The sequence below is a fragment of the Myotis myotis genome, unplaced genomic scaffold (assembly GCF_014108235.1).
Source record: "Myotis myotis isolate mMyoMyo1 unplaced genomic scaffold, mMyoMyo1.p scaffold_m19_p_7, whole genome shotgun sequence".
NCBI lineage: Eukaryota > Metazoa > Chordata > Mammalia > Chiroptera > Vespertilionidae > Myotis > Myotis myotis.
Window position 1 is genome coordinate 60,383,322 of NW_023416379.1, and position 25,441 is coordinate 60,408,762.

General features: G+C 37.1%; 1 protein-coding gene across 10 annotated transcripts in view; it reads left to right on the forward strand.

Annotated features, from left to right (window-relative positions):
- Positions 1-25,441, forward strand: part of LOC118660241 (pleckstrin homology domain interacting protein) — a 155,914-nt gene that overhangs the window by 102,265 nt on the left and 28,208 nt on the right. For all 10 annotated transcript variants that reach the window (XM_036317433.1, XM_036317432.1, XM_036317435.1 and 7 more), the window contains 8 exons: positions 4,526-4,602; positions 7,198-7,429; positions 12,766-12,885; positions 15,370-15,477; positions 17,651-17,775; positions 17,906-17,988; positions 22,915-23,026; positions 23,499-23,560. In XM_036317433.1, coding sequence (XP_036173326.1) covers positions 4,526-4,602; positions 7,198-7,429; positions 12,766-12,885; positions 15,370-15,477; positions 17,651-17,775; positions 17,906-17,988; positions 22,915-23,026; positions 23,499-23,560 — 919 coding nt within the window. The remainder of the gene's footprint in view (positions 1-4,525; positions 4,603-7,197; positions 7,430-12,765; positions 12,886-15,369; positions 15,478-17,650; positions 17,776-17,905; positions 17,989-22,914; positions 23,027-23,498; positions 23,561-25,441) is intronic.

Genomic DNA, 25,441 nt, shown 5'->3' on the forward strand with positions numbered 1-25,441 from the left:
ATATTTATGAGGAATCTGAGGTTCTAAAATGCTTAGATTACACATTTACCTAATCCTATATAATAAAAGGTTAATATGCAAATTGACCAAACAGCAGAACGACCAGTTGCTATGACATGCACTGACCACCAGGGAGCAAATGCTCAACGCAGGAGCTGCCCCCTAGTGGTCAGTGCGCTACCAAAGGGAGAGTGCCACTCAACCGGAAGTCAGGCTAATGGCTGGCAAGCACAGCAGCGGTGGTGGGATCCTCTTCCGCCTCCGCGGAAGCGCTAAATATGTCCAACAGGCCCCAAGGACTCCCAGACTGCAAGAGGGTGCCTGGGCTGAGGGTCGCCCACTACCCCTATCCCCACCCCCAGAGTGCATGAATTTCATGCACTGGGCCTCTAGTTACTAAATAGTAGAGCAGGGATTAAATCCAGGTTCCTTTTACTCTAAAGCTAAGGTTTTTAAATGGTACCATCTATCCTATCTAATAATAGAAAACATGGTAATTAACAATACCTCTGCTACGCTTCCCATTGGCTAATCGGGGCGATATGCAAATTAACTGCCAACCAAGATGGCAGCCGGCAGCCAGGCAGCTGAAGTGAGCAGGAGGCTTGCTTGCTCCAGTGATGGAGTAAGCCAAGGTTCCACGCCTGCCACAGCCAGGCTCTGAACTCCAGTCTAAGCAACAATGTTGCAATTATAGAAGCTAAACAAACCCAGAAACCTGCTTTCAGCCAGCCAGCCTCAGAGCTGGAGCCGCAACAAAGTTTCAATTACAGAAGGTAAATAAATCCCAGAATAAAGAAAGAAAAAAAGGAGAGATTGGGAGCTTCAGTTGCAGGCTTGGCTGCCTGAAAACAGCCCTCAGCCCCTCATCCAGGCTGGCCAGGCACCCCAGTGGGGACGCCCACCCTAAAGGGGGTGCAGGCAGCTTGAAAACAGCCATCAGACCCTCATCCAGGCTGGCCAGACATGCCAGTGGGGACCCCCACCCTGAAGGGGGTGAGGGCAGCCTGAAAACAGCCATCAGCCCCTCACCCAGGCTGGCCAGGCACCCAAGCGGGACCCACACCCTGATCCGGGACACCATTCAGGGCAAACCAGCCAATCCCCACCCGTGCACCAGTCCTCTATCTATATAGTAACAGGGTAATATGCAAACTGACCCTAACAGCAGAAAGACTGGGAATGACTGGTCACTATGACACACACTGACCACCAGGGGCAGACGCTCAATGCAGGAGCTGCCCTCTGTTGGTCAGTGTGCTCCCACATGGAGGAGCTATGATCAGCCACAAGCCAGGCTGGTGGCTGCCAGTACAGCAGTGGTGGTGGGAGCCTCTCCTGCCTCCTCAGCATCGCTAAGGATATCCGACTGCAGCTTAGGTCTGCTCCCTGCTGGCAAGTGGACATCCCCCAAGGGCTGCCAGAGGGATGTCTGATTGCCATCTTAGGCTCAATCCCCCGGGGAGCAGGCCTCAGCCAGCAGGTGGTCATCCCCCGAGGGGTACCAGACTGCGAGAGGGCACAGGCCGGGCTGAGGGTCCCCGCCCCCCGCGCGCCCCCCCCCCCCCCCCCAGTGCACAAATTTTTGTGCACCGGGCCTCTACTATATGCATATAAAAGCCTAAGGAACCGTTCAAATAGTAGGTATGATGTGCACTGACCACCAGAGGGCAGACACTCAACGCACATGCATGGAAACATGGAGCCGACTAAGGAATTTCAGGGGAGGGGGGAGGGTGGGAAGGGATTAACCAAAGATCTTATATGCATACTAGAGGCCCGGTGCACGGATTCATGCACCGGTGGGGTCCCTCAGCCTGGCCTGCCAGGATTGGGCTGTACCGACAGTCCGGCATCTACCGAGGGGTCCTGGATTGCGAGAGGGTGCAGGGTGGATTCATGCACTGGGCTTCTAGTGAAACTCTAGTCTGGTAACTATAATTAATCAATAAGCGTTTAACTATTTTTCGTACTTTTTTTTATAAGTCAGGTATCATTTTCTTTTTAAAGAAATTATTTTAGCCGAAATCGGTTTGGCTCAGTGGATAGAGCGTCGGCCTGCGGACTGAGAGGTCCCAGGTTCGATTCCGGTCAAGGGCATGTACCTGGGTTGCGGGCACATCCCCAGTAGGAGATGTGCAGGAGGCAGCTGGTCGATGATTCTCTCTCATCGATGTTTCTAACTCTCTATCTCTCTATCTCTCTCCCTTCCTCTCTGTAAAAAATCAATAAAATATATTTTAAAAAAAAATTATTTTAATTTATTTGAGAGAGAGAGAGAGAGAGAGAGAGAGAGAGAGAGAGAGAGAATCAGGGATTAAAACCATAACTGGGATATGTGCCCTGAATGGGAATTGAACCCACTACTTTGTGGTGTAGGGACCATGCTCCAACCATCTAAGCTACATTGGCTAGTGCTTGGTTAGTTTTTAATCTCTATACCGGTGGGTTAGTTTTCTCAATGTAATAAATATTTCCGTAAATGTCATTGTTCCTACTAAATATTCTTTCAGCAAGATAGTCAATTTGTAGGCACAAATTAATCTTATTCAGCACTTAGAGAACCATTTCTCTTCCCTACTCACCCTACCACTCCCTCCCCCACAGTTAGCTCAAAGACTCTATGATCTTAAATAATGATTACCAAACATTTTTGAAGGTGTGATGTGTTTTACAATGTTAGACATATGGGAATTTTCTGAGTATATTTTATATGGGTAGGGCAATATTAATTCAAATTGAGAGTATTCTACCCAGAATTTAAAAGTTAGTCTTTGGTGGCTTAGGTCTTAGTGTGGCCAGGTCAAAATGATATGTCTAATCTGGTAAAAAGACATATTCCCTAATTACATAAACTCGACACATGAGAATTTAGATATGTATACAAAACATAAAATGTATGTCAGCACATTATTTGCCTTATAAAATGGTTCTGTATTTTTTAAAGGTTTATAGCAGGGGTGGGCAAACTTTTTGACTCGAGGGCCACAATGGGTTCTTAAACTGGACCGGAGGGCCGGAACAAAAGCATGGATGGAGTGTTTGTGTGAACTAATATAAATTCAAAGTAAACATCATTACATAAAAGAGTACGGTCTTTTTTTTTTTTTTTTTTTTTTAGTTTTATTCATTTCAAACGGGCCGAATCCGGCCCGCGGGCCGTAGTTTGCCCACGGCTGGTTTATAGTATGATTTTTTAAATATTAAGTTTCTAGAAAATATTTTTTTGGTAATGTATTTATTTTTAATTAAATGTATTGGTGAGACATTGGTCGACATGATAATACAGGTTTCAGGCGTGGGTTTCTATGTTACAAGATCTGTATATTGCACCATGTATCCACCATCCAAAGTCAAAACTCCCGTCACCATATATTAGGATCCCCTTCTCCCCCTATCTCCTTTCCTCTAGCAACCAACACACCGTTTCTGTTCACGAGTTGGAGTTTTATATCCCACATATGAGTTAGATCATATGATTCTTAGCTTTTTCTGACTGACTTATGTCACTTAGCATTATATTCTAGAAAATATTTTAAATATGATTCAGCTTACTAGAATCTTATGTATTTTCGGTTGCATTTGTTACATAAGAAAAATTTACTAATTCTTTATGTTCAAATTAATTTGTGCTTTACCGTCCTTTTAGAGCAATTAAATAAATTTCTAGAGGATTATATTAAGAACAGAATATCACCTTAGGCACAATATATTATTAATGGGAAAAACTGCTGATTTTGGTTCAAATATTTTGTACTTTCATATAATGGCTATTTTATATTTAGCAATATATCTTCTTCCTCTTTAAAGAAGTAATATATTAAGGGTGGGAATAATCAGATCATTTGTTTAGATTTTTCAGTTATACTAAATAAAGATTAAAGAGAAACAACATGCTTGGATAGTTTTTAATCCTCTACCATTTGGACAAAATAATACCAGACAGGAATAAGCCATTTCTATAATAATAATTATAATACATAAAAGTTTATAATTTATGCTTCCAAAAGCATCTATTTTTTTAAAAAGCTTAAATTTTAACAAATGCCCAAGAGGTAAAAAATGATTTGCTTTGTCAACTATGGAATTTGATAACCAATCTAGAAGAGAAGTGATAAGTCTTCTAAAAACAACAAATATGCGATGGGGGCAAAAGTGTAGGTTTACAGTTGTGAGTACGTGAAGTACCATTTATTCTTGTATTACTTAGTAATATGTTTTATATATGAACCTACTTTTGCTGTATCATGTATGTTATTTATCCAAGAGATTGCTCTGAATCCAATATTAAAAATAAATATTGTATGCTTGGATACATTTAATAATTTGGATATATTTAATTATTAAATACATTGAATAATTTTTATATAAAAAAGGCCTGTATTTTTGCAACTAATATAAGTCCGGTTTTTATTTAAATATTCTGCTTTGATTGGTAATATTAGATAATACTAATAATTTTCTATAAACATAAAACGTTATTTTATAAAATTGCACAATAAAATATATATTCAATATCTCACAGGAAGGTGAAGTTGTTGCTGTTAGTGGTGGAACCTCTGAAGAAGAGGAGAGAGCATGGCACAGTGATGGCAGTTCTAGGTAATTTAATGAATTTTTATTTCTCCCAATGTAATTAATGTAAACTCTTTAGAAAGCTGAATATTCTTTTGTATCAGTCTCTTTGATTTCAGATTTGCTCCTTTTTCAGAGATATTTTGTAGTCATCCAAAATTTAGATTTTCTTTGTAACATGTTTTCTCTACTAGAAAAAAATTTGGTTATTGCAGCTAGATCTACAGAGATGCTTTATCTTTCCAGGTGATGTTTTATTATTGAATGTTATTTTAACACTGACCCACAAATTAGTTTCATTACAGGTTTTGAGAACTATTTGAACATTAAATTATGAAAGTAATGAGATCTTACAGAATTAACTATCTTATATAGTAGAATTTGTTGAATGCTGTTAATAATTTTTTTCCAGTAGTGAGAGTAAGTTTTTCTTTTTCCTGTTACCGCCACCTCATTTGGTCATGTAAGTGAGGATTCTTTCAACTTCTTATGGTAGTAATTCACATAATTACAGGGCTGATATTCTTGTCTGACTTTGTAAGATCTTAGTAACAAGAAGGAGTGAAGCCTCTGGAGATGATAATCATGTTTAGCTCCTCACACTTACTCCTTAGCAGCAGTAGCTTTTAATATACAATTGTCAGAGTAACCATGAGGATGGAGGCTTTAAGAATTCCATATGTCAATGTTGGAATCAAGGGCTTTCCTATGTCCACAACAGAAATGATAGGCAAGTGCTCATGGTTATATCTGGTAGGTTCCTGCATTTGAAACAAGGCAGTGAAACAAATATTTTCTTGTGGGCAATTTTATAAAGAACATGGGCTTTCAGTTTTATAGTTAGGTCTATGCTGGCAGCAGAAGATTTTCCATAAGAACTGAGTGCTTCAGATACTAGCAACTGTCAGTATTTGGCAGGTGCCATTTGCAGGGACCGTGACTGCAGCAAGTATAAATAAATGGTTATAAGTTGAGAACATTCTTGTATAGATATTTGCTCTACAAATGCATTCCCATGCATCTAGAATAGTGTCTGAAGTTTTTTAAGTTCTCTAGAATCAATTTTAAAATGAAGTCTGAAATCATACTAGAAAGCCAGTTAATTATTTGAATTTTATCTGTGGTGATAATTCTTGGGGAGGTATAGGTAAATGCCTATAAAGGACATTGAGCCAAGGGGAGGAGAGGTGGTGGGAGTGGAATAAAATTTCAGAAAAATCTGTCCTTTCAAGATTTACCAGGAATATTTTTAAAAGAGTGAGGTCATATATCACTAAATTTAGGCAAATAATTATTGATTTTAACATAGTATAACTTAGATTTAAGGCATTTATATTTGTAAAACTGTATAAAATCAAGTAATGTTCTCATATACTAAAATTGAAACAGAAGATAACATAACTGGATTCTTTATTTTGCAACAACATTAGCTAAGCATAACTTTTAAGTCTGTTAAAGGTAAACTGAAAAGAAATGGCAAACATGAATTGTAGTGATACATAAAATAATAGGGTAAGGGTTGAAGTTTTTTGAATCATGGCATGCTTCGAAGCATAAGATATATCTAAGATATATGTAAATGCTCAGTATAGTTTACAATCACAACCTTTTCACTGAACAAAAATACTTCTGATCTTGCCATGAGGGCATCAGTGTTCAACATAAGAAATTCCCCTGGCAAGAGCTCTCACGTCTCAAAAAAAGTAATCCCTGTGCCTCCTTCTCCTCAGTGTTGATACTTCCTGTGCTGTCCAGGGCTATCTTTCTACTGTTACTAGAATTGAGGAACGTGATTCTGCTGCTTGTTTTTGCATGCCCCACAGTATTTTGAACATATGAAGCACTATTAAATTAATATGCCTAAAATCATAGAAGGCACTTAAATTCATTGTTTCAATTAAAGCTGTGGCCCTGCCTTAGCCAGTTTGGCTCTGTGGATAGAGTGTTGGCCTGTGGACCAAAGGGTCCCAGGTTTGATTCTGGTCAGGGGCACATACCTAGGTTGCAGGCTCCTCCCCGGCCTGGGCTTGCACAGGAGGCAACCAGTCGATGTGTTTCTCTCCCATAAATCTGTGTCTCTGTCTTTCCCTCTGTCTTCTAGTCTCCTTAAAAATCAATGGAGCCCTGTCTGGTTTGGCTCAGTGGATAGAGTGTCTGCCTGTGGACTGAAGGGTCCCAGGTTCGATTCTGGTCAAGGGCATGTACCTTGGTTGCGGACATATCCCCAGTGGGGAGTGTGCAGAAGGCAGCTGATTGATGTTTCTCTCTCATCGATGTTTCTAATTTTCTACCCCTCTCCCTTCCTCTCTGTAAAAAATCAATAAAATATATATTTTTAAAAAATCAGTGGAAAAATATCCTCAAGTGAGGATTAACGACAACAACAAAAAGCTGTGGGCTTATTTATCTTAATTTTTTTTAATATATTTAAGTAAGTTAAGCCTATAGAATTTTAAGAAACTGTTTAGAAGATAATGAGTTGAAAGTTAAGGAAATACTTTAGTTTATTAATATGTACTATTTTGTCATTTATCTTTATTATACTCTTTTTTGCATTTTTATAAAACAGTCTTAATATGTATTTTGTCTGTGTGTGTTTTAAATAATTTTTTTCTTTTCTAGTGACTACTCCAGTGATTATTCTGACTGGACAGCAGATGCAGGAATTAATTTGCAGCCACCAAAGAAAATTCCTAAGCATAAAACCAAGAAAGCAGAAAGCAGTTCAGATGAAGAAGAAGAATCTGAAAAACAGAAACAAAAGCAGATTAAAAAGGAAAGGAAAAAAATACATGAAGAAAAAGATGGACCAATATCACCAAAGAAAAAGAATCCCAAAGAAAGAAGACAAAAGGTTAATTTTTATATAAACTAATGTTTTCTATGAAAACAAAGCACACATTTTAAAAGTGCAGTTTATGAACATTAACATTGTTGAGCTGTACCAGCAAGCAGTAATAGAAAAAATTTAGAAGTATACAGTAGTAAAACAGAGTACAGCAGGTCCTTGAATAAGGTTTCAATTAATAGCCATTTGATGTAATGGTATGAGATGCTATAGGAACACTTGTTTATATTAATTAGCCTCTTATAAATTGGTTTTATTATATGTCATTTCGACTTTGTAAGTCAGAGATCCTATTAACAACCGTGAGTACTTAATTATATATCAAAATATATTTAGTTTATTCAGGTTTAAATATTTACCTTATGAGAGTGTTTTCTTGTAGAATTAATTACTTTCTAAATATTGAACATTTCGTCTATAACAAAAGCAGATTTTTCTTGACAATCCCATGGGATTTGTTTATGTATGTTTTTTAAAATCTACAGTTTATTAGTCCTTTAATTGCCATTACCTTTTAAACACCCTTATTTTTATTTCTGAAAATAAACAGGAAACATAGGGAGAACATCACCTGGAATAAGAATGGCAAAATTTGGCCTTTGGGGATCAGCCCAAATCTGGCAGTCCGACATCCCCCAAGGGGTTCCGGATTGTGAGAGGGCACAGACCAGGCTGAGGTACCCCACTGGTGTGGGCCTCTAATCCTATCTAATAAAGAGGGAATATGCTAATTGACCCTCCTGCCATCACAAAGAGGGTGGCATGCACAGCCAATAAGGAATGAATATGCTAATTGACTGTCACGCCCTCAAAGATGGAGACACCCACAGCCACAAGATGGCAGCGCCCAGTCCCCTCAGCCCCGCTGGGCCAGCAGGCGTGCGGCAAGGCCAGGCCCACCTCCAGGCAGGGCTGACCCGAGGCACAGTCAAGCTTCAGATGGCGGCTGCCCAGCTGCCCAGGGCTGCCTGAGGCTCAGGTAACCAGGGCCAGCCAAGGCTTACACTGCCACCACTAGCAGCAGCAGAAGTGTGATGGGGGCGTCTCCTTCCCCTGATCTCCGGTGAGGGCTCCCGGGACTGTGAGAGGTGGCAGGCCGGGCTGACAGACCACACCCCTTCCAGTGCATGAATTTTCACGCATCGGGCCTCTAGTATAAATATAAAGGCTGTAACAAGCCTTTACTAATTTATATAGTATGTGAGCTATAATCACATGGTCCTTAGTCTGTCATTTGTAGAATTAAATACTAGGGTCTTTTAAGGTCTTTATCCCCAAAGACCTTTGAACGTTTTAAATAATTCTTTAAATTTGTCTAAAGTGTTTATTTTATACTAGAGGCCCGGTGTTTGAAATTCATGCACTCGGGAGGGGGGGTCCTCAACCCAGCCTGCACCCTCTCGCAGTCTGTGAGCCCTCGGGGGATGTCTGAGTAACAGCTCAGGCCCGCTTCCTGTGGCAGTCAGACATCCTTAGCGCTGCCCTGGAGGTAGGAGATGCTCCCTTCACCACCACTGAGCTTGCCAGCCATGATTTGGCTTCTGGCTAAGCGGCACTCCCCCTGTGGGACCATACAATGACCACCAGCATTGAGCATCTGCCCCCTGGTGGTAAGTGTGTGTCATAGCGACTGATCGTTTTTTGCTGTTAGGTCAATTTGCATATTAGCCTTTTATTATGTAGGATGTCTCCATTGAGCTCTTGTTTGTTTCAGCTTTATAGTTATGAATTACTTTAATTTGGATTCCACTGCCTGCTGTTCTTGTTGTCTCCTCCTTTTATCTGGGGAAGATTTGCCAAAGAGAATACCATGCTTTTGCTCAGTTTTCTTCTTCTCTCTTGTCAGTTATGATAAATGTATATGGACCCATTATTTTATGTGGTAGATTGGTTAAAGAAACCTTATTTAGCCATGTATCTCACTAAAAATGTTAACACTTTTTTTCCCTAAGTTCGAGACAATTCTGATTCACCTTTGAGTTTTGCACTGTGAGACTATAACTCTTTTTTACTTTGTGGTTTCCTTTGATTGATAATCATCTACAAACTAATACCTTAGGCTTCTTTATGCAATGCTGCATTTTTATTCGCTATTACTGTTTGGTATATTTTAATTTCACTGTTTTACTTATACCAGTAGTGTTGTAACAGGATCTATCTGCCACTAAATTTATGTGGGACAGATTTAAAATATAGTAAGATTACACCCTAGCCGGTTTGGCTCAGTGGATAGAGCATCAGCCTGTGGACTGAAGGGTCCCAGGCTCAGTTCTGGTCAAGGGCACATGCCCAAGTTGCAGGCTCGATCCCCAGTGTGGGGGTGTGTCGGATGCAGCTGATCAATGATTCTCTATCATCATTGATGTTTCTATCTTTCTCTCCCTCTCCCTTCCTCTCTGTAGTCAATAAAAATATATTTAAAAAAAAATAAAATATAGTAAGTCTAGGATATTGTAGGCCATTTCCTTTCATTTGGATTTTGTTCACATGGTTTGGTGCTAGCCTACTAGTAGTAGATCCAGCAGTGGGTAGAATTGTCCTTATTCCTTAGTCTTCTTGTTATCTCAACTAATGTTTCCCTTTTTATGCATAGAGTTGTAGAGCTGGAAAATAAGAGATCATTAAGCTATTGATATTATTGCTTCTATTAAAATATTTTCCATGTGACTAATTCTGTTTCAATTAATTAAGCAAGAAAATCAGTAAGGTAGATATAGAAAATGCTTATAAGAAAGTAGAATTCTCCAAAAATGAACTAAAGAAATCTCAGATGGTATCTGACATATATCCCTTAGGGTTTTAGGGGCTCTGGAAACCAGATCAATAAATTTTTATTGTGTGCTTATTATTTATAAAGCAATACAGTGGATAAAAAGATATGCAAGACATAGTTAATATTTATGCTAAAAATAATGTGTGACTAACAAGTTGCTTGAATCCCCTAAGGTAAAAATAGAAGAAATAATCATACGTTTAGTTGCCAGATAATGTTTAAAAATAATAGATCAGAAACCAAATGGGGACATCTTATTTTAGAGTTTTAGATAAGGCTTTCAGAAGAAATAAGATTTGAGGTGGGCCTAGAAGAATTTCTATGGGTAGAAAATAAATTAATTACCCATATTTCCAAAATTTAAAAGAAATCTTATCATTAGGCTAGAAATTTTGAGGAATATTCAGCACATTTTATTCCCTAACTGGTTTTAAATACTAAGTGACAGAAATCTACTTTAACCAAAAATTATAAGTGTTCTAAGAATTATTGGTGAACAAGATTTATTCTCAAAATGATTCTTGGCTATGCAAGAGTCTTACAGTTATAAATATAGTTATTCCTGTTTAATGTCCAATTTATCTAGCTTTATGTAAGAGTGATTAGTTATTGCAATAAACATAGAATTTTCCTTATGGGAAGAAATACTTGTCTAATTTAAGTGACAATTAAATTTAAGTGACAATTAAATTGACAGTCCTTACTGAGGCTGGGTTTAACAATTTTTAGATTTTTATTTTGTACGTGTTTTTCTCTTTATTAAGTCAAAGGACACCTTTTTTAAAATATACTTTAACTTAAAACCTCAATATATAAAACTGATAAAATTTGTGGATCAAACTCTGATGCAGTACATAGTAACAGTGGCTACTCAGAAACCCTGTGGATAAAATTACCATTCAGGTGTCATCTGACTTAACATAACATTGCAAATCTTAGACATACAAAATTTATTGTCAAGTGATCCTCTGTAGCCTGTTGTACTCTGGTCCTCCTCATCTCATTCCAAAACCTTGATGTTATTCATTGTAATTATTGTGCTTCTTTCTTTTAAATAAGTTCAGCACCTAATTGTTTTCACCATTTCTGCTGTCACTCTCACTTGATTTATTGCAGTAGCCTTCCATCATTCTTTCTACTTCTTCCCTTTCCCCCTTAGAGTCTATTCTGTGAAGCAAGTATTGACAAACTTTTTCTGTAGAGTTCCAGCTATTCTGCCATTGTAGCCTGAAAACAGCCATAGACAATACATAAATGAATAAATATGGCTGTGTTCTAATAAAATTTGATTTATAGATAGCAGACTGAGCTTGGACTGTGGGCCATAATTTCAAAATCCCTGCTCTGATGCATCCAGAGTGATCCTTTAAAAATGCAAGTCAGATCCTATCACTCTTCTGACTAAAATTCTCCAGTAGACACATGTCACATGCAGTAAAAGCTCATCTTTTTTTCCTTCCTTACTCTCCAGGAAGATGTGGTTAATGAAGAGGAAAATGGACATTGAATAGTAGCTCTTACAGTACTTGTTGCACATAGTGTTCTGTGATACCCCATTATGACATTGCTTCTTATAGTGAACTTGCATTAACTCAGTAATAACTGTCTTCTTTTTTAAAAAACACAAGAGAATAAAATTTAGAATCTTATATATATAAACAAAGAACCAAACAGTTTTAATCAATTGTATGAAGTTTCTCTGCTTATAAATACTAGGTTTCAAAGTTCATTTTTTTCTAAGTCTAGTGTAACAACATTCAGACCATGATGGCCACTTGTCGGTGAGCAGCAAAGTTTAAAAGGCCTAGTTTTATATTTATCACATATTTTATATTTAACATATTTTCTAAGTCATCCTTTCTAACCTGTTGTACTCTAGTCCTCCTCATCACTTAGAAAATTAGTTTTCTCAGAGGCCTACTTTTATATTTTTCCACAAAAATTGAAAAGTAAAGTAATTGGCTTAACAGCATTTTGTTTGGGAAAAATCCGAAGAAAATTTTTGTTGTTGTTGTTAGAAGCTAATTGTGAGCCAAGAGTGAGAAATGCTATTTTAAAAAGGGAAGAGGAGTATTCTTGGGCTATAGAGAAGTATAATGCCCAGCCATGGAAACAATTAGACTTCTGTGTTTTACATGAGTTAGCCCATATGAGAATATCTTAGTTGTTATGAACACATTGTGACTAGGATTTAAAAAACAAACCATCAGATATGCTTTGCTTTGCTACATGCAAAGTTTATAAAACTGATGGAACTTTGAGAGAAAGGGAGACTACACAGAGCTTATACTCTGATGTTTATGGGAATATCTTGTCACTTAGTTTTGTTGTGAATGTTGTCTGTAGGTTTTGGATTATCTAGTTTTTTTATGTTGTTTTTTTTGTATGTATGCACAGTGATTTGGCCACTATTGCCATCTTTCCAGAATAGCTTTTTAATACCTAAAAAATATACATTGTTATACAATGATTTCCTTTATTTGTTTAAATACCTTTATAGTTATTTTAAAACACAGATTATAAATGAATGCTTTTACGATAATACTACTTTAAATGTTCTAAACCTTAGAGATTGGCAGTAGGAGAACTAACTGAAAATGGATTGACATTAGAAGAATGGTTGCCTTCAACATGGATTACAGATACTCTTCCCCGAAGATGTCCATTTGTACCACAGATGGGGGATGAGGTACGTTTAAACTTTTAAAACATCCTTTATTTGTTTTTTGAAGTTACTTTAAACATTGTTATAACTCTAGAAACAGAACTCTGGAAGATTGCAGTTGTTTCTTAAAGTATCGCATTCTAGGTGTTTGTAGCTATGTTTGGAAAAAGTGAAGTCAGGAGAAAAGTGCTAATGATCATCTTTTTTGAGATTTCTACAAATATTGTAAATCAAAATAATTTTCAAAATGGAAATTTTGATGACATTTTAAAAACTATCATTTATTTTTAATAATAGAGTTTTGTTGCCAGTTTTCTTTTTAAAATTAAAATACATTAATTTTTCATTTTAGACTTCAGTATTTTCTTTTAATTTCATTCATAAGTTTTATGTAAATGCTTACAATGTTCATAACTTGTCTCTTAGATCTTTAAAAAGTTCTGTTATTTTAGAATAAGAAATATTTCATTTTTAAGAAAATGTGATTGGCCATCATTTGATTTTACACTTTGGACTATGAAATGAAAAATGTATGATCTTAAATCAAAGTTTCTCATTCAGGGATTCGTGTCTCCTTGCATAATGTTAAGAGATAGGATTATCTGGTGTCCAGTAGATGAACAGTAAGAAGTCAGGAATTAAAATGGCTTCTTTAGCAAAGCATACTAATTAGCTGTAGAAAGTGGCAGGTGGCAGTTGATAGTAGAAGGAACTCAAAAACTTTATGTTGCAAAAATAACTCTAATGAACAGTCTAAAATAATTCATGTAGAGATCCTATTTGTCAAAGAAGTTTTGAAGAGTACAGAACATTATCACGTTGTTGTAATTTAGTACAATGATAGATCCTAACAGATCCTGCCACATCAAGAAAATGCTTGATTATATTATATTTAACATACTGTTTCAAGATGGTCAGAAAGTTCATAATTGTTTGTTGAATAATTTCCTATCAAAATGTCCAAGTTGTATTTTTAGTTGTTGGTGCTTAAATAGGTAATTTCTCATTATTCAGCACCATTCATTCCTTCATATTAGATTTCAGACAACTGAATAATGATATTAATGGATAGAATGAAAGTATGTAGAATAATGAATGTACGAAAATATTACTAAGAACTTAATAACATTTTTAAAAATTTTAATACCTTTTTTTTTAATAAGCTCTATTTTTTTATTAGTGGGAAGAATTTTTGGTATCCAATTACTGTGTTCAAGTATCAGTTCTACAGGACAGTAGTCAGGAGTTACTTAAATTTGACCTTTATAGCATAAGGATAAATGGATGTCTTGCTGTTTTTATAAGGATAAAATATATGTGACAATACATTTTTCACTTTCAAGTTCTGCATATGTATAAACGACTGCTGCAAAAGTAAGGGAACAATAAACCTAATCATGATCCGTCATCATAGCTTTTTTATGCAACAAGATTAACTTATTTTGAATAAAAAAATAAAATGGTGAAACAAAAAACACTAAAAAATGACTACTCTTCTTAGTCTATAACAAAATTAATGTTATTTTGAACACTTCAGTTATGATTGACATTTTAAAACACATGGCACAGGGGTTACACAACACATTAAGGATTTCTGCTGCAGACTCAGCTGCTTAAGAGCCGGGTGAATCACAGCACATGACACAGCCACCGAATGAACCCCATCCTCGGACTACTTGAAAATATTATTGAACTATATACAATAAATTGTGTTCATTTATTATCATTATTATTATTAAGTAGAGGCTCGGTGCATGGATTCGTGCACCGTTTGGGTTCCTCGGCCTGGCCTGCGGGGATCAGGCTGAAACCAGCTCTCCAACATCCCCTGAGGGGTCCCGGATTGCGAGAGGGCGGTTCTCAGGTGACACACCTCCTCTGGTTCCGGGTGTGTCACCCGAGAACTGTAGCTGCCAAGTCACTGCAGCTCAGCAGTTCCTGCGTTGAGCGTCTTCCCCCTTGTGGTCATAGCTACTGGTCTAACAGTTGGATACTCACTTAGGCTTTCATATATATAGACTAGAGGCCCGGTGCATTAAATTCATGCACAGGTAGGGTCCCTAGGCCTGGCCGGTGATGAAGGCTGATGAGGTTCCATGCCTCCTCCTTACCTCGCTGTCTGCACACCACCACTGTACAGTTCCCCACTTCTTCCTTCCCTTGCTACCCGTGCACCACTACCATGTGGTTCCCGCCGCTGCCTCCTTCCCTCGCTCCCTCAGCACCCTGCTGCCACTGCTGGTTGCCCACCATGTTCCGCACTGCTCCCTTGTGGTCAGCGCATGTCATAGCAAGCGATTGAACTCACAGTCGAGCTCTCAAGAAGACATTTTGCATATTATCCTTTAATATATATAGGTATTTAGTTCAAAAAAAAGAAACAAAAACTTGAGGAAAAGAAGGGGGAAAATAAAATATTAGAATAACTTTAAAGGACATTAAATTCTTGCATATTGAGTTAAAGGAAACACATTCAAGTTTTAAATTGTGACTTTATTTACTTCTCAGGTTTATTATTTCCGACAAGGACATGAAGCATATGTTGAAATGGCCCGGAAAAATAAAATTTATAGTATCAATCCCAAAAAACAACCATGGCATAAAATGGAACTACGGGTATGATATTCATTACTATTTAATTGCCCCAAATTACATATTTATGGAATATGGAGAAAATGATATTGTTAATAGTTTTACTATAAGAAACTGTATCATGAAGATACCTTTCTTAATTGAAGCAGTCTGGGGAGTAGAGGGTGTTTAACGTTCTAAGAAACACAAGATTGACTAAATTTGTATACTCTGATAGTTTATAAACTGCGTACAAAATATAATTACAGTGAAAATTAGACAACACTAATGTCTAAGGTAAAAATTCATGTTTGTAAATTTGTTAAGTATTTCTAGATTTATCAGCAGTACTTCAGAATTACTAGTTCTAAACCTCTAAGTGTTGGAAAACTCTTATTTCATTCAAAGGTTTCATTCTAGTTTTTCTTTACTGTTTAAAATTTAAATATAAATCCTTGGGTTATGTCGGCGATCCATTCCTACGGCGCGACGTAATGCAATTTTTGCTGTAAGTCGGAACCCACCTACATAAGCTCCTATGTCACTCACATGGAGCACATACACAGCAGTAATGAAGTGAAACAGTAAAAAAAAATTTAAAAGAAAGATGATTCCTGATGTTTACTTGTGGTAAATAAATAATAAAAAACATAAAGCACATAGGTTCATACGTTGAAATGACGGAACTTTTTTTTATATAAATAAATGGGAGATGGCGACGTAACCACGAAATGATGTACGTCGAGTCCGGTGTAACCTGAGGACTATCTGTATGTACCTCAATGAATTTACTTATGTACACACACACTAGAGGCCAGTGCACGACATTCGTGCACTGGAGGTTGTGGGGGTCCCTCAACCTGACCTGCACCCTCTCCAATCTGGGAGCCCTCAGAGGAGCCCTCTCCAATCTGCGAGTTTCTGTCTTTGCAATCATATGAGCGAATTGTCTGAGACCCCAACTCAGTTTAGTTTGTTGCTCAGAGAATAATAGATGCTTTTTTTTTTTCTTTGCTTCATTGGTGGAGATTTCCTGGAAGTTTTAGGATATTTTCCCTTTAATTTTTCCTAGACACTCTGATTTTACTTAAGTCTCTCACCTTTGCTTTCCCTCCATCCCCCACCACAACAGTAACTTGCTCCAGGCTCACTTTGCTCTAGTGCAGCAGTTCTCAACCTGTGGGTTGCAACTCCTTTGGGGGTCAAATGACCCTTTCACAGGGGTCGCCTAAGACCATCGGAAAACACATAGATAATTACATATTGTTTTTGTGATTAATCACTATGCTTTAATTATGTTCAATTTGTAGCAATGAAAATACATCCTGCATATCAGATATTTATATTACAATTCATAACAGTAGCAAAATTACAGTTATGAAGTAGCAATGAAAATAATTGTATGGTTGGGGGTCACCACAACATGAGGAACTGTATTAAAAAGTCGCGGCATTAGGAAGGTTGAGAACCACTGCTCTAGTGTCTAGGACAGTGGTCGGCAAACTGCGGCTCACGAGCCACGTGTGGCTCTTTGGCCCCTTGAGTGTGGCTCTTCCACAAAATACCATGTGCGGGCGCGCACATACATTGTGATTGAAACTTCGTGGTCCATGCGCAGAAGTCGGTATTTTGTAGAAGAGCCATACTCAAGGGGCCAAAGAGCCACATGTAGCTCGTGAGCCGCAGTTTGCCGACCACTGGTCTAGGAGATCCGTCTGCCACCAGAACTACGATTCTCAACATTCCTGGTGCTCCCTGCGCTCTGGGCTTTCGCTTCTGGTCCTGGGGCTGCCACCAAAACTATTCCAGAATTCCTGGTGCTCCCTGCGATCTTGGTTTTACCCTTCCTACTTTGTCTCCATCCCATGGCCTCCCACTCTGCCACGTCTTCCAAGCCGCCAGCTCTCCCTCTCTGCTCTCTGTCTGGCGGTTTGGGTAGCCAATTTTCCCAAGCTGCTCCATTCTCTGCCGGCTCTCCCACTCTGCTCTTCGCCCTGCGCCTGTGTATGCAAATTAATCTGCCATCTTTGTTGGGTTAATTTGCAGGCTGGTGAGTGTAGCGGAGGGATGGTCAATTTACATGTTTCTCTTTTATTATATAGGATACACACAGAGTAAATTACCTATATGAAGATTTAAATGAAGATGCTTTTTCAGTTATGTTTAGCAATTCATTTATCTTGTGATGATGGTTTCTTATTTCCTGTATCTTCCTCAGGAACAAGAACTGATGAAAATAGTTGGCATAAAGTATGAAGTGGGCTTGCCTACCCTTTGCTGCCTTAAACTTGCTTTTCTAGATCCAGATACTGGTAAACTGACTGGCGGATCATTTACCATGAAGTAAGGACTGTTGAAAAAGGCAATAGTTTCTTAGTATTGTAAATTGTTTATCAAGATTCAGTTAAATTTGAATGTCTCTTAGATATTTTTAGGTATGTGACCTAATCAGTTTGTTTCTCTTTGTAATTAGATACCATGATATGCCTGACGTAATAGATTTTCTAGTCTTGAGACAACAATTTGATGACGCCAGATATAGGCGGTGGAATATAGGTAGGTAATTTTAGAAACCATAGATGTTTGTTTTTAATCTAATCATTTAATATTTTTCATTATTTAGGAAAAGATAACCACAGAAATTGTCTTGTCATTTCTGGGAATATTAATAGCAAGTACAATATTGTGTCACATACTTTTAAATAATTTTTTTTATGAATGAAATGCTTTTAATTTAGTTGATGCTGAAATTCTAAGCATTTGTTTCTCTTACATTTGTTAACTTATACGGTTCTTTATAGCTGTTCTTTAGCTGTTTTGTTTGTTAACTTAAATCTTTATTCAGAAATATTAATAATTCAAAATTGAAGCAAAAGATGTCTTCAAGGTTCAAAATGTTTAATAATAATTTAGACTGAGATTAAAGCTAAATTGACGTTTTTTGTTCGTTTAACTGTTATGTAATTCTTAAACATTAATACTGTTATCAAAACTCAAAAGACATTTTAAAATCCTTAAAAGTTTCTAGGTATTTAAATGCATTAATTTATGTACAAATGGATGTGCTGTTCATTAAAGTATTTCTTTTAAAAATGTCGTGCAGGCCACTCTTTGTCATCTTGGAGTGAAATGTGAATTTATAGATAGCATAATGTGGTTTGAAAAGGCACATTAATTGATATATCATTCAATCTCTCTTCCAGTGCCATTGCCATGATTTGTCTTTTTTTTTGTTTGGGCTTGGTGGACTTGGAAATGTATATGTGTTTTCTAAAAGGAAAAATTAGGAAAATTCAAGTTATCAAAATTACGGTCATGGGAGTTACCAAAAAAATTATGTATCATGTATCATTTCTCTGGAAGTTTTGAAAGGTGTATTCCATAAAATAAGGGAGTAAACCAAGATAGAGAAAGATATGGAATCCCCCCATCCCACAGGAAACAGGAAATTTTTTCAGAGCAGATAGGAATTCCCAAGTAATAGTCAACAAAAGTCTAAGGATAGTGTCTAGCAAGCCTATAAAACAACCAGATCAGAAGATATTATCTACCAAGAATGCAGTCTTCGGGGGGGGGGGACAAAATGGATCTGATAAATTATCTAACATGTTTGACTTTGTGGGAAATTATATTGGAGAGTGCTTTTTAGTTTGAGCTGTTAGAGAATGTGGGAAGACAATCATAAGTGCAGAGAAAACTAACCATTTAAAAAAATGGAACAATTCTTAAAACATACAAGAAAGTAAGTGTGTGCAACTTGACTTAGGAGCAGAGAATATTTACATAGTCATGATAAAGAAAAACAATATGGATTAAATAAAATACATATACCTTTTATATACAGCTGTATGGATAGAGGTCACTACTTAATGTCTAAAATTGGTGAATGGAGAAATAGATCTATATTCATTATTTAGAAATTTGTAAGTATCTCAAGTTGGTAGAGTTAAAAGTTTTCTTGGTTTTGGTTATAATTTTGTACATTTGAGTTTCAAAAATTATTTGCATGCGTTGGTTGATAAGGTACATTTTATTTTTTTAAGAACATGCATCTGCCAATTAATTGCAGAACAAATATTCGTGCCCACAAATATATCAGAAATGAGCTGATAACAAACTAAGGAGATAAATATGGCGAGCATTAGAGAAATAAAAGAGATATTTCAAATGGATGTACATCAGAATTTTTTCATTTGGATCTTATAGCCACTACCACCGCCAAATTTATAGATTAATATTTCTTCTAAAGTTAGTACTCCTTAGTCTTTTATTTCTGAAGATATAGTAGTGCCAAATCCTTGTCCACGGGTATGTGTTTCAAGGCTCCCAGTGGATACCTAAGGCTGCAGATAGTACAGAACTTTATATATAGTATTTTTCTATGCATACATACTGTGATAAAGTCAAATTTATAAATTAGGCACAGTAAAGAGATTAACTACAATAAGTAATAAAATAGAATAATATAACAATATATTATAATAAAAGTGAATGTTTCCTCTCTCTCTCTCTCTCTCTCTCTCTCTCTCTCTCTCTCTCTCTCTCTCTCTCTCTCGGTGTGGGATGTCCTAAGATTGCTTCTTGCTACTCAGAATTGTGCACAATTTAAAACTTAAAATATTGTTCATTTTTGGAATTTTCTGTTTAATATTTTCAGTCTGTTGTTGACCACAGGTAACTAAAATTGTGGAAAATGAAACTGCATGTTGGGGGGACAGGGCTATAGTGTATATGTATCTGTATAACAACTGCTGTTTCAAATTATATTAATAGTAATTGCTCTAGCCTACTTCAGAAATGTTTAATGCTTACTTTGACTAGTGGACTCTATTCCTTGTTTAACTTCATTGTTATCACTGTAGTGTACCATTCATTTGGGTTAGGCATTCATTGTTCAGTTCTATCTCTTTAGAATAATGTCATCAGTCTATGTAGGATCGTAGTTACTAGGTGTACCGGTTAATAATGTGGATTTAACATCATAGATATTTTTACGCTTAAAAATGTGGAATTTCATGCCAAATAAAAGCATTTGTGGGAAGTTTTAATTCATAATTTTGAAGAGAAAGTTATTGTGTACTTCAAGAAGCTTATGGTGAACATGCTCCATCTCAAGGTACTTGTGAACGCTTTAAAAGCGATGATTTTGATGTGAAAGACAAAGAATATCCAGGTTAACCAAAAAAGTTTGAAGACCAACAATTACAAGCATTACTGGATGAAGATGTGTGTTAAACTGAAAAACAACTTGCAGAAAGATTAAACGTTGCTCAGCAAACAATTTCCGATCATTTACAAGCAATGGGAAAGATTTTGAAGGAAATGGTGCCACATCAACAACTGAACGAAAGACAAATGGAAAACCGAAAAGTCATCAGTAAAATGTTGCTTCAGTGGCACAAAAGGAAGTCCTTTTGCATCGAATTGTGACTGGCGATGAAAAGTGGATTTATTTTGAGAATCCCAAGTGCACAAAATCGTGGGTTGATCCAGGTCAACCATCAACATCGACTGCAAGACCAAATTGCTTCAGAAAGAAGACAATGCTCTGCGTTTGGTGGGATCAGGAAGGTGTGGTGTATTATGAGCTTCTAAATCCAGATGAAACCGTTAATACTGGTCATTACTGACAACAAATAATCAATTTGAACCACGCTTTGATCATGAAATCACCAGAATGTGTCAGAAGACACAGCAAAGTAATTTTGCTCCATGATGACACACCATCACAAACTTAAAAACCAGTTAAAGACACGTTAAAAGATCTTGCCTGGGAAGTATTAACCCACCCTCCATATTATCAGACCTTGCTACTTCAGATTACCACTTGTTCCAATAGATGGCACATGCACTTTCTGAGCAGCACTTCAAAACGTACGAAGAAGTGGAAAATTGGGTCTTTGAATGGTTTACCTCAAAACAAGAAAAGTTCTATTGGGACGTTATCCACAAATTACCTGAAAGATGGGGAAATGTGTAGCTAGTGATGGACATTACTTTGAATAAAGCACTTTTGATGTTTCTCTTGAAATTATCGTGTTTTCTTTGATTACAAAATCTGCCATTAGTAACCGGTACACCTATATGAAACTCACCATTCATTATATTTACTGTAAGGTGGTGGTGTCAAGAATGCTGGTTATTATCCTTGGTCAGGTGGCTGAGTTGGTTGGAGCATTGTCCTGTACACCAAAAAAGGAAAAAAGGTTGTGGGTTCGATTCCCTATCAGGGCACATACCTAAAGTTGTGGGCTCGATCTTAGTCAGGGTGCCTATGGGAGGCAATCAGCCAATGTTTCTCTCTCTCTCTACAATAATAAAACAAAAAATATATCCTTGGTGAGGTTAAAAGAAAAAAATGCTATTTATTAAATTATATAGTTTCTCGCTAAGCTTAGTATCACTCATGCATCTGAGGGACTATTAGAGACTCAAATATAATGATAGCTCATATTTCTGTCTTGACACTGGCTGTTAGAATGCTTGAATGTAAACTTGGATCCCAGTGTATACCCACTCAGAGACTATGTATAACTTAACAACATGTACTCTTGGCTCCAGCTTTTTTTTTTTTTTTTAATCAATAAATTTCTTTTATCTCCTTTTTAAATTTTTATTTTAAATCCTTTCTGGTAAAAAATGAGAACAAACAAATACTAATTAATTTGTTCAAAGTCACGTGGGTAAGTTATTTGAACTCAACCTATGCTTTTCAGGAGAAAAGTCATTAAGTACTAAAGTAAAGTACCATGAAAGCCAGGGAAGGGGAAAATGTGTCAAAAAAGGAAGAGAGTAGTTTGTAGTTTTCATATGACATAGAGGAAAGCTGAGAAGATAACTTATTAGGTCAGTTTCCCTAATTTGCATTTGGGTAAGGAAGGAAAGGTAAAGAGTGAATCTGTTTTACAAAGATTAGTTGTTTTTGTTTCTTTTTCATTTGTTTTTTTATAGGAAAGGGAGAGTGTATGCATGAGTGTTATAGCTGGGGGTAATTGAGATGAAGGAAGGTAGTTTGGATTTTGGTTTTTGGTTTTGTTATTTTTAGGCTGGACTCTTGAATGTTGGTTAGAGTAACCTAGCTATAGGAAATAAGAAATTAAAAGATAGAGTATAAATATTTGTTGAGCAGAAATTATGAAACTATACATTTATTTGAATGAAGAATTTTGACATAGTCCTTACGAATTAAAAATTCTAGATTGTTAAAAATGCTTGAGGCAAGAGTGAATTTCTTCTTACCTAATAAAATGTAAGAAATGGTACTGGAAACTGGTAAGTCACACTTCAGGTGTGCTTATTAAATAACTTTTTTCCCAGTATTGCTGATTTATTTACTTATTTTGAAGTTTGTATGTCACTTTTTATATAACTTCTGAAATCATACAGGCAGTTTAAGTATCTCAAGGTTATACTTTTGGATAAAGGAGCAACGATAGCAGTTTTACATTTCAGAGTAATGAGATGGCTTTTATTCTTGTCCAGGTGACCGTTTCAGATCAGTCATAGATGATGCCTGGTGGTTTGGAACAATTGAAAGCCAGGAACCTCTTCAACATGAATACCCTGATAGTTTGTTTCAGTGCTATAATGTTTGGTAAGGAAGTGTTTATTGTAATTTAGTGCAGCCTGAGTTGCTTTGAATGTTTTCCCCATCTATCTGTATAAAAGCCTAATATGCTAAGTGTCTGACGGTTCAACCAGTCACTATGGCGCGCACTGACCACCAGGGGGCAGATGCTCCGACCAGTAGATTAGCTTGCTGCTGGGTCCGGCTGATCCAGACTGAGTGAGAAGGGCCAGACACGCCCTGTAGCCCTCCCACAGTCCCGCCCCAACTGGCCAATCTCCTGAGGTCCCTCCCCAGCCTCTAAAATATTTCTTCTAATTAATTTCCTTTCCATGTGCATGAATCCATGCACCAGGCCTCTAGTCTATCCATAAAGAGATAGAAATTCTTCTTTTAAACACTGAAGCAATTATTTTTATGACACGATGTTATTTTAAAAATTGAATAACAGTATTTAGGTTTTTTTAATAACTATTTTTTTTTTTTTTTTTACTTTAAGCTGGGATAATGGTGATACAGAAAAGATGAGTCCTTGGGATATGGAACTTATACCTAATAATGGTAAGTGTATGTTAGGCTTTTCAGATATGTATTATGGAATTAATTTCTTAAATAAGATACCTGATTTGCTGTTGCATAGGGTTGTATTGACCTGGACTTTAAAGGCATAGCAGTGAACAAGATATACATAATCTTTGCCCACTGGAATTTATAATCTAACAGGGAAGATTGAAGTTAATTAATTACAGCTAAATATGAAATGTTTTGCAAATTATTATTCACTCCTAAAATGTTATCTTTGTAACTCTAGAATACTTAAGAGTATAACATAATATAAAAAGTTCATGCTTGCCGAAACCGGTTTGGCTCGGTGGATAGAGCGTCGGCCTGCGGACTGAAAGGTCCCGGGTTCGACTCCGGTCAAGGGCATGTACCTGGGTTGCGGGCACATCCCCAGTAGGAGATGTGCAGGAGGCAGCTGATCGATGTTTCTCTCTCATCGATGTTTCTGACTGTCTATCTCTCTCCCTTCCTCTCTGTAAAAAAATCAATAAAATATAAAAAAAAAAAAAAAAAAAAAGTTCATGCTTTTGAGTGAGACAGCATAGACTCATATCCTAGCTCTACCATCTTCTGTCTATTCCATATTGGCAAGTTCCTTAAAGTCTTCAAACCAGACTCTTAAGATTCAGCCTTTGAAATTATGTAAACTAATATCTTCCTTAAGGGGCTTCTATGAGGATTAAAAGACACCATTTGTCTAACAAACTTATTATAGAACCCTGACCCATGTAAGGGCTCACTGAGTAGGTAATTACAATTAACCTATCTGTATAATAGAGGAATATGCAAAGTAGCCAGGACGCTGCAACGTAACGACTGAACAGCAGGGACCTGAGGCTGCATGGCGCCTGGCAGGGCAAGGGACCCCAGGCCACGCCCCCCGCCCCTTGGGGTTTGACAGGGACCTCAGGCCGTGCCCCTTGCCTGGTGGGGCTTGATGGGAGACCTCAGGCTGTGCCCTCTGCCCCAGCGCTGGTTTGGGAGACTTCAGACCCCGCCCCGGCACCAGGCCAGGAGACCTGAGGCTGTGTCCCCTGCCCGGAGGGGCTTGACGAGGGTGGGGCCGGCTGGATCTGGGTCTCCCACAATGAGGTTGGGGCCGGCCAGGTCTGGGTCTCCTGCGTTTTCGAAGCACATGCAGGTGGTGGACGGGGACTTGACTCTAGGCGGCGCGGCACGCCCCAGACTCTGACAGGAGGGAGATTTTCATATACATATTACTAATTTTCTTTCATTTCTTGACACTTCTATTATAGAGAAAGGGCAAATAACCATATTAAAATATTTCCTCTAATTAATTCCCTTTTAATGTGCACGAATTTTATGCACCAGGCCACCAGTAATAATATAATAATTGTCACCTTATATATGGCCTGACACTTAGCCTTGGGATTTGGGAGTTAACCTTAGGCAGTGAGTATGACATTTTCTGGAACTGAGAAAAGGCCAGTGTGGCTAAATACTTGAGATTGTATTTTCATTCTACCTCATTACCTATCTTTGTTTCAATTTAAGAAAAAAGCACACATTTTACTGTATATGCATAAAATGTTTAAAAGGATATATATTCTAGATTATTAATAAGGATCATTTATAAAGGCTAAGGATATGAGGACTTCCATAAATTATGTTTTACATTATGCTATATTCAATTTTTTAAAATACTACTTTTACTATCAGATAAAAGATTTTTTTTTAAAAAAGGAAAAAAACATGACTTGTGAAATAGTAGAAATAATCATTTATGAATATTCACTAGTTATTGTATTCTAAGAAGTCAGAGAAAAAAATATAACTTAGAGAAAGTAAACCCAATATGATAAACCTTAGAAATGAGAAAATCATGCTAATATTGTCCAAGACTAGTTTTTCTTAGAA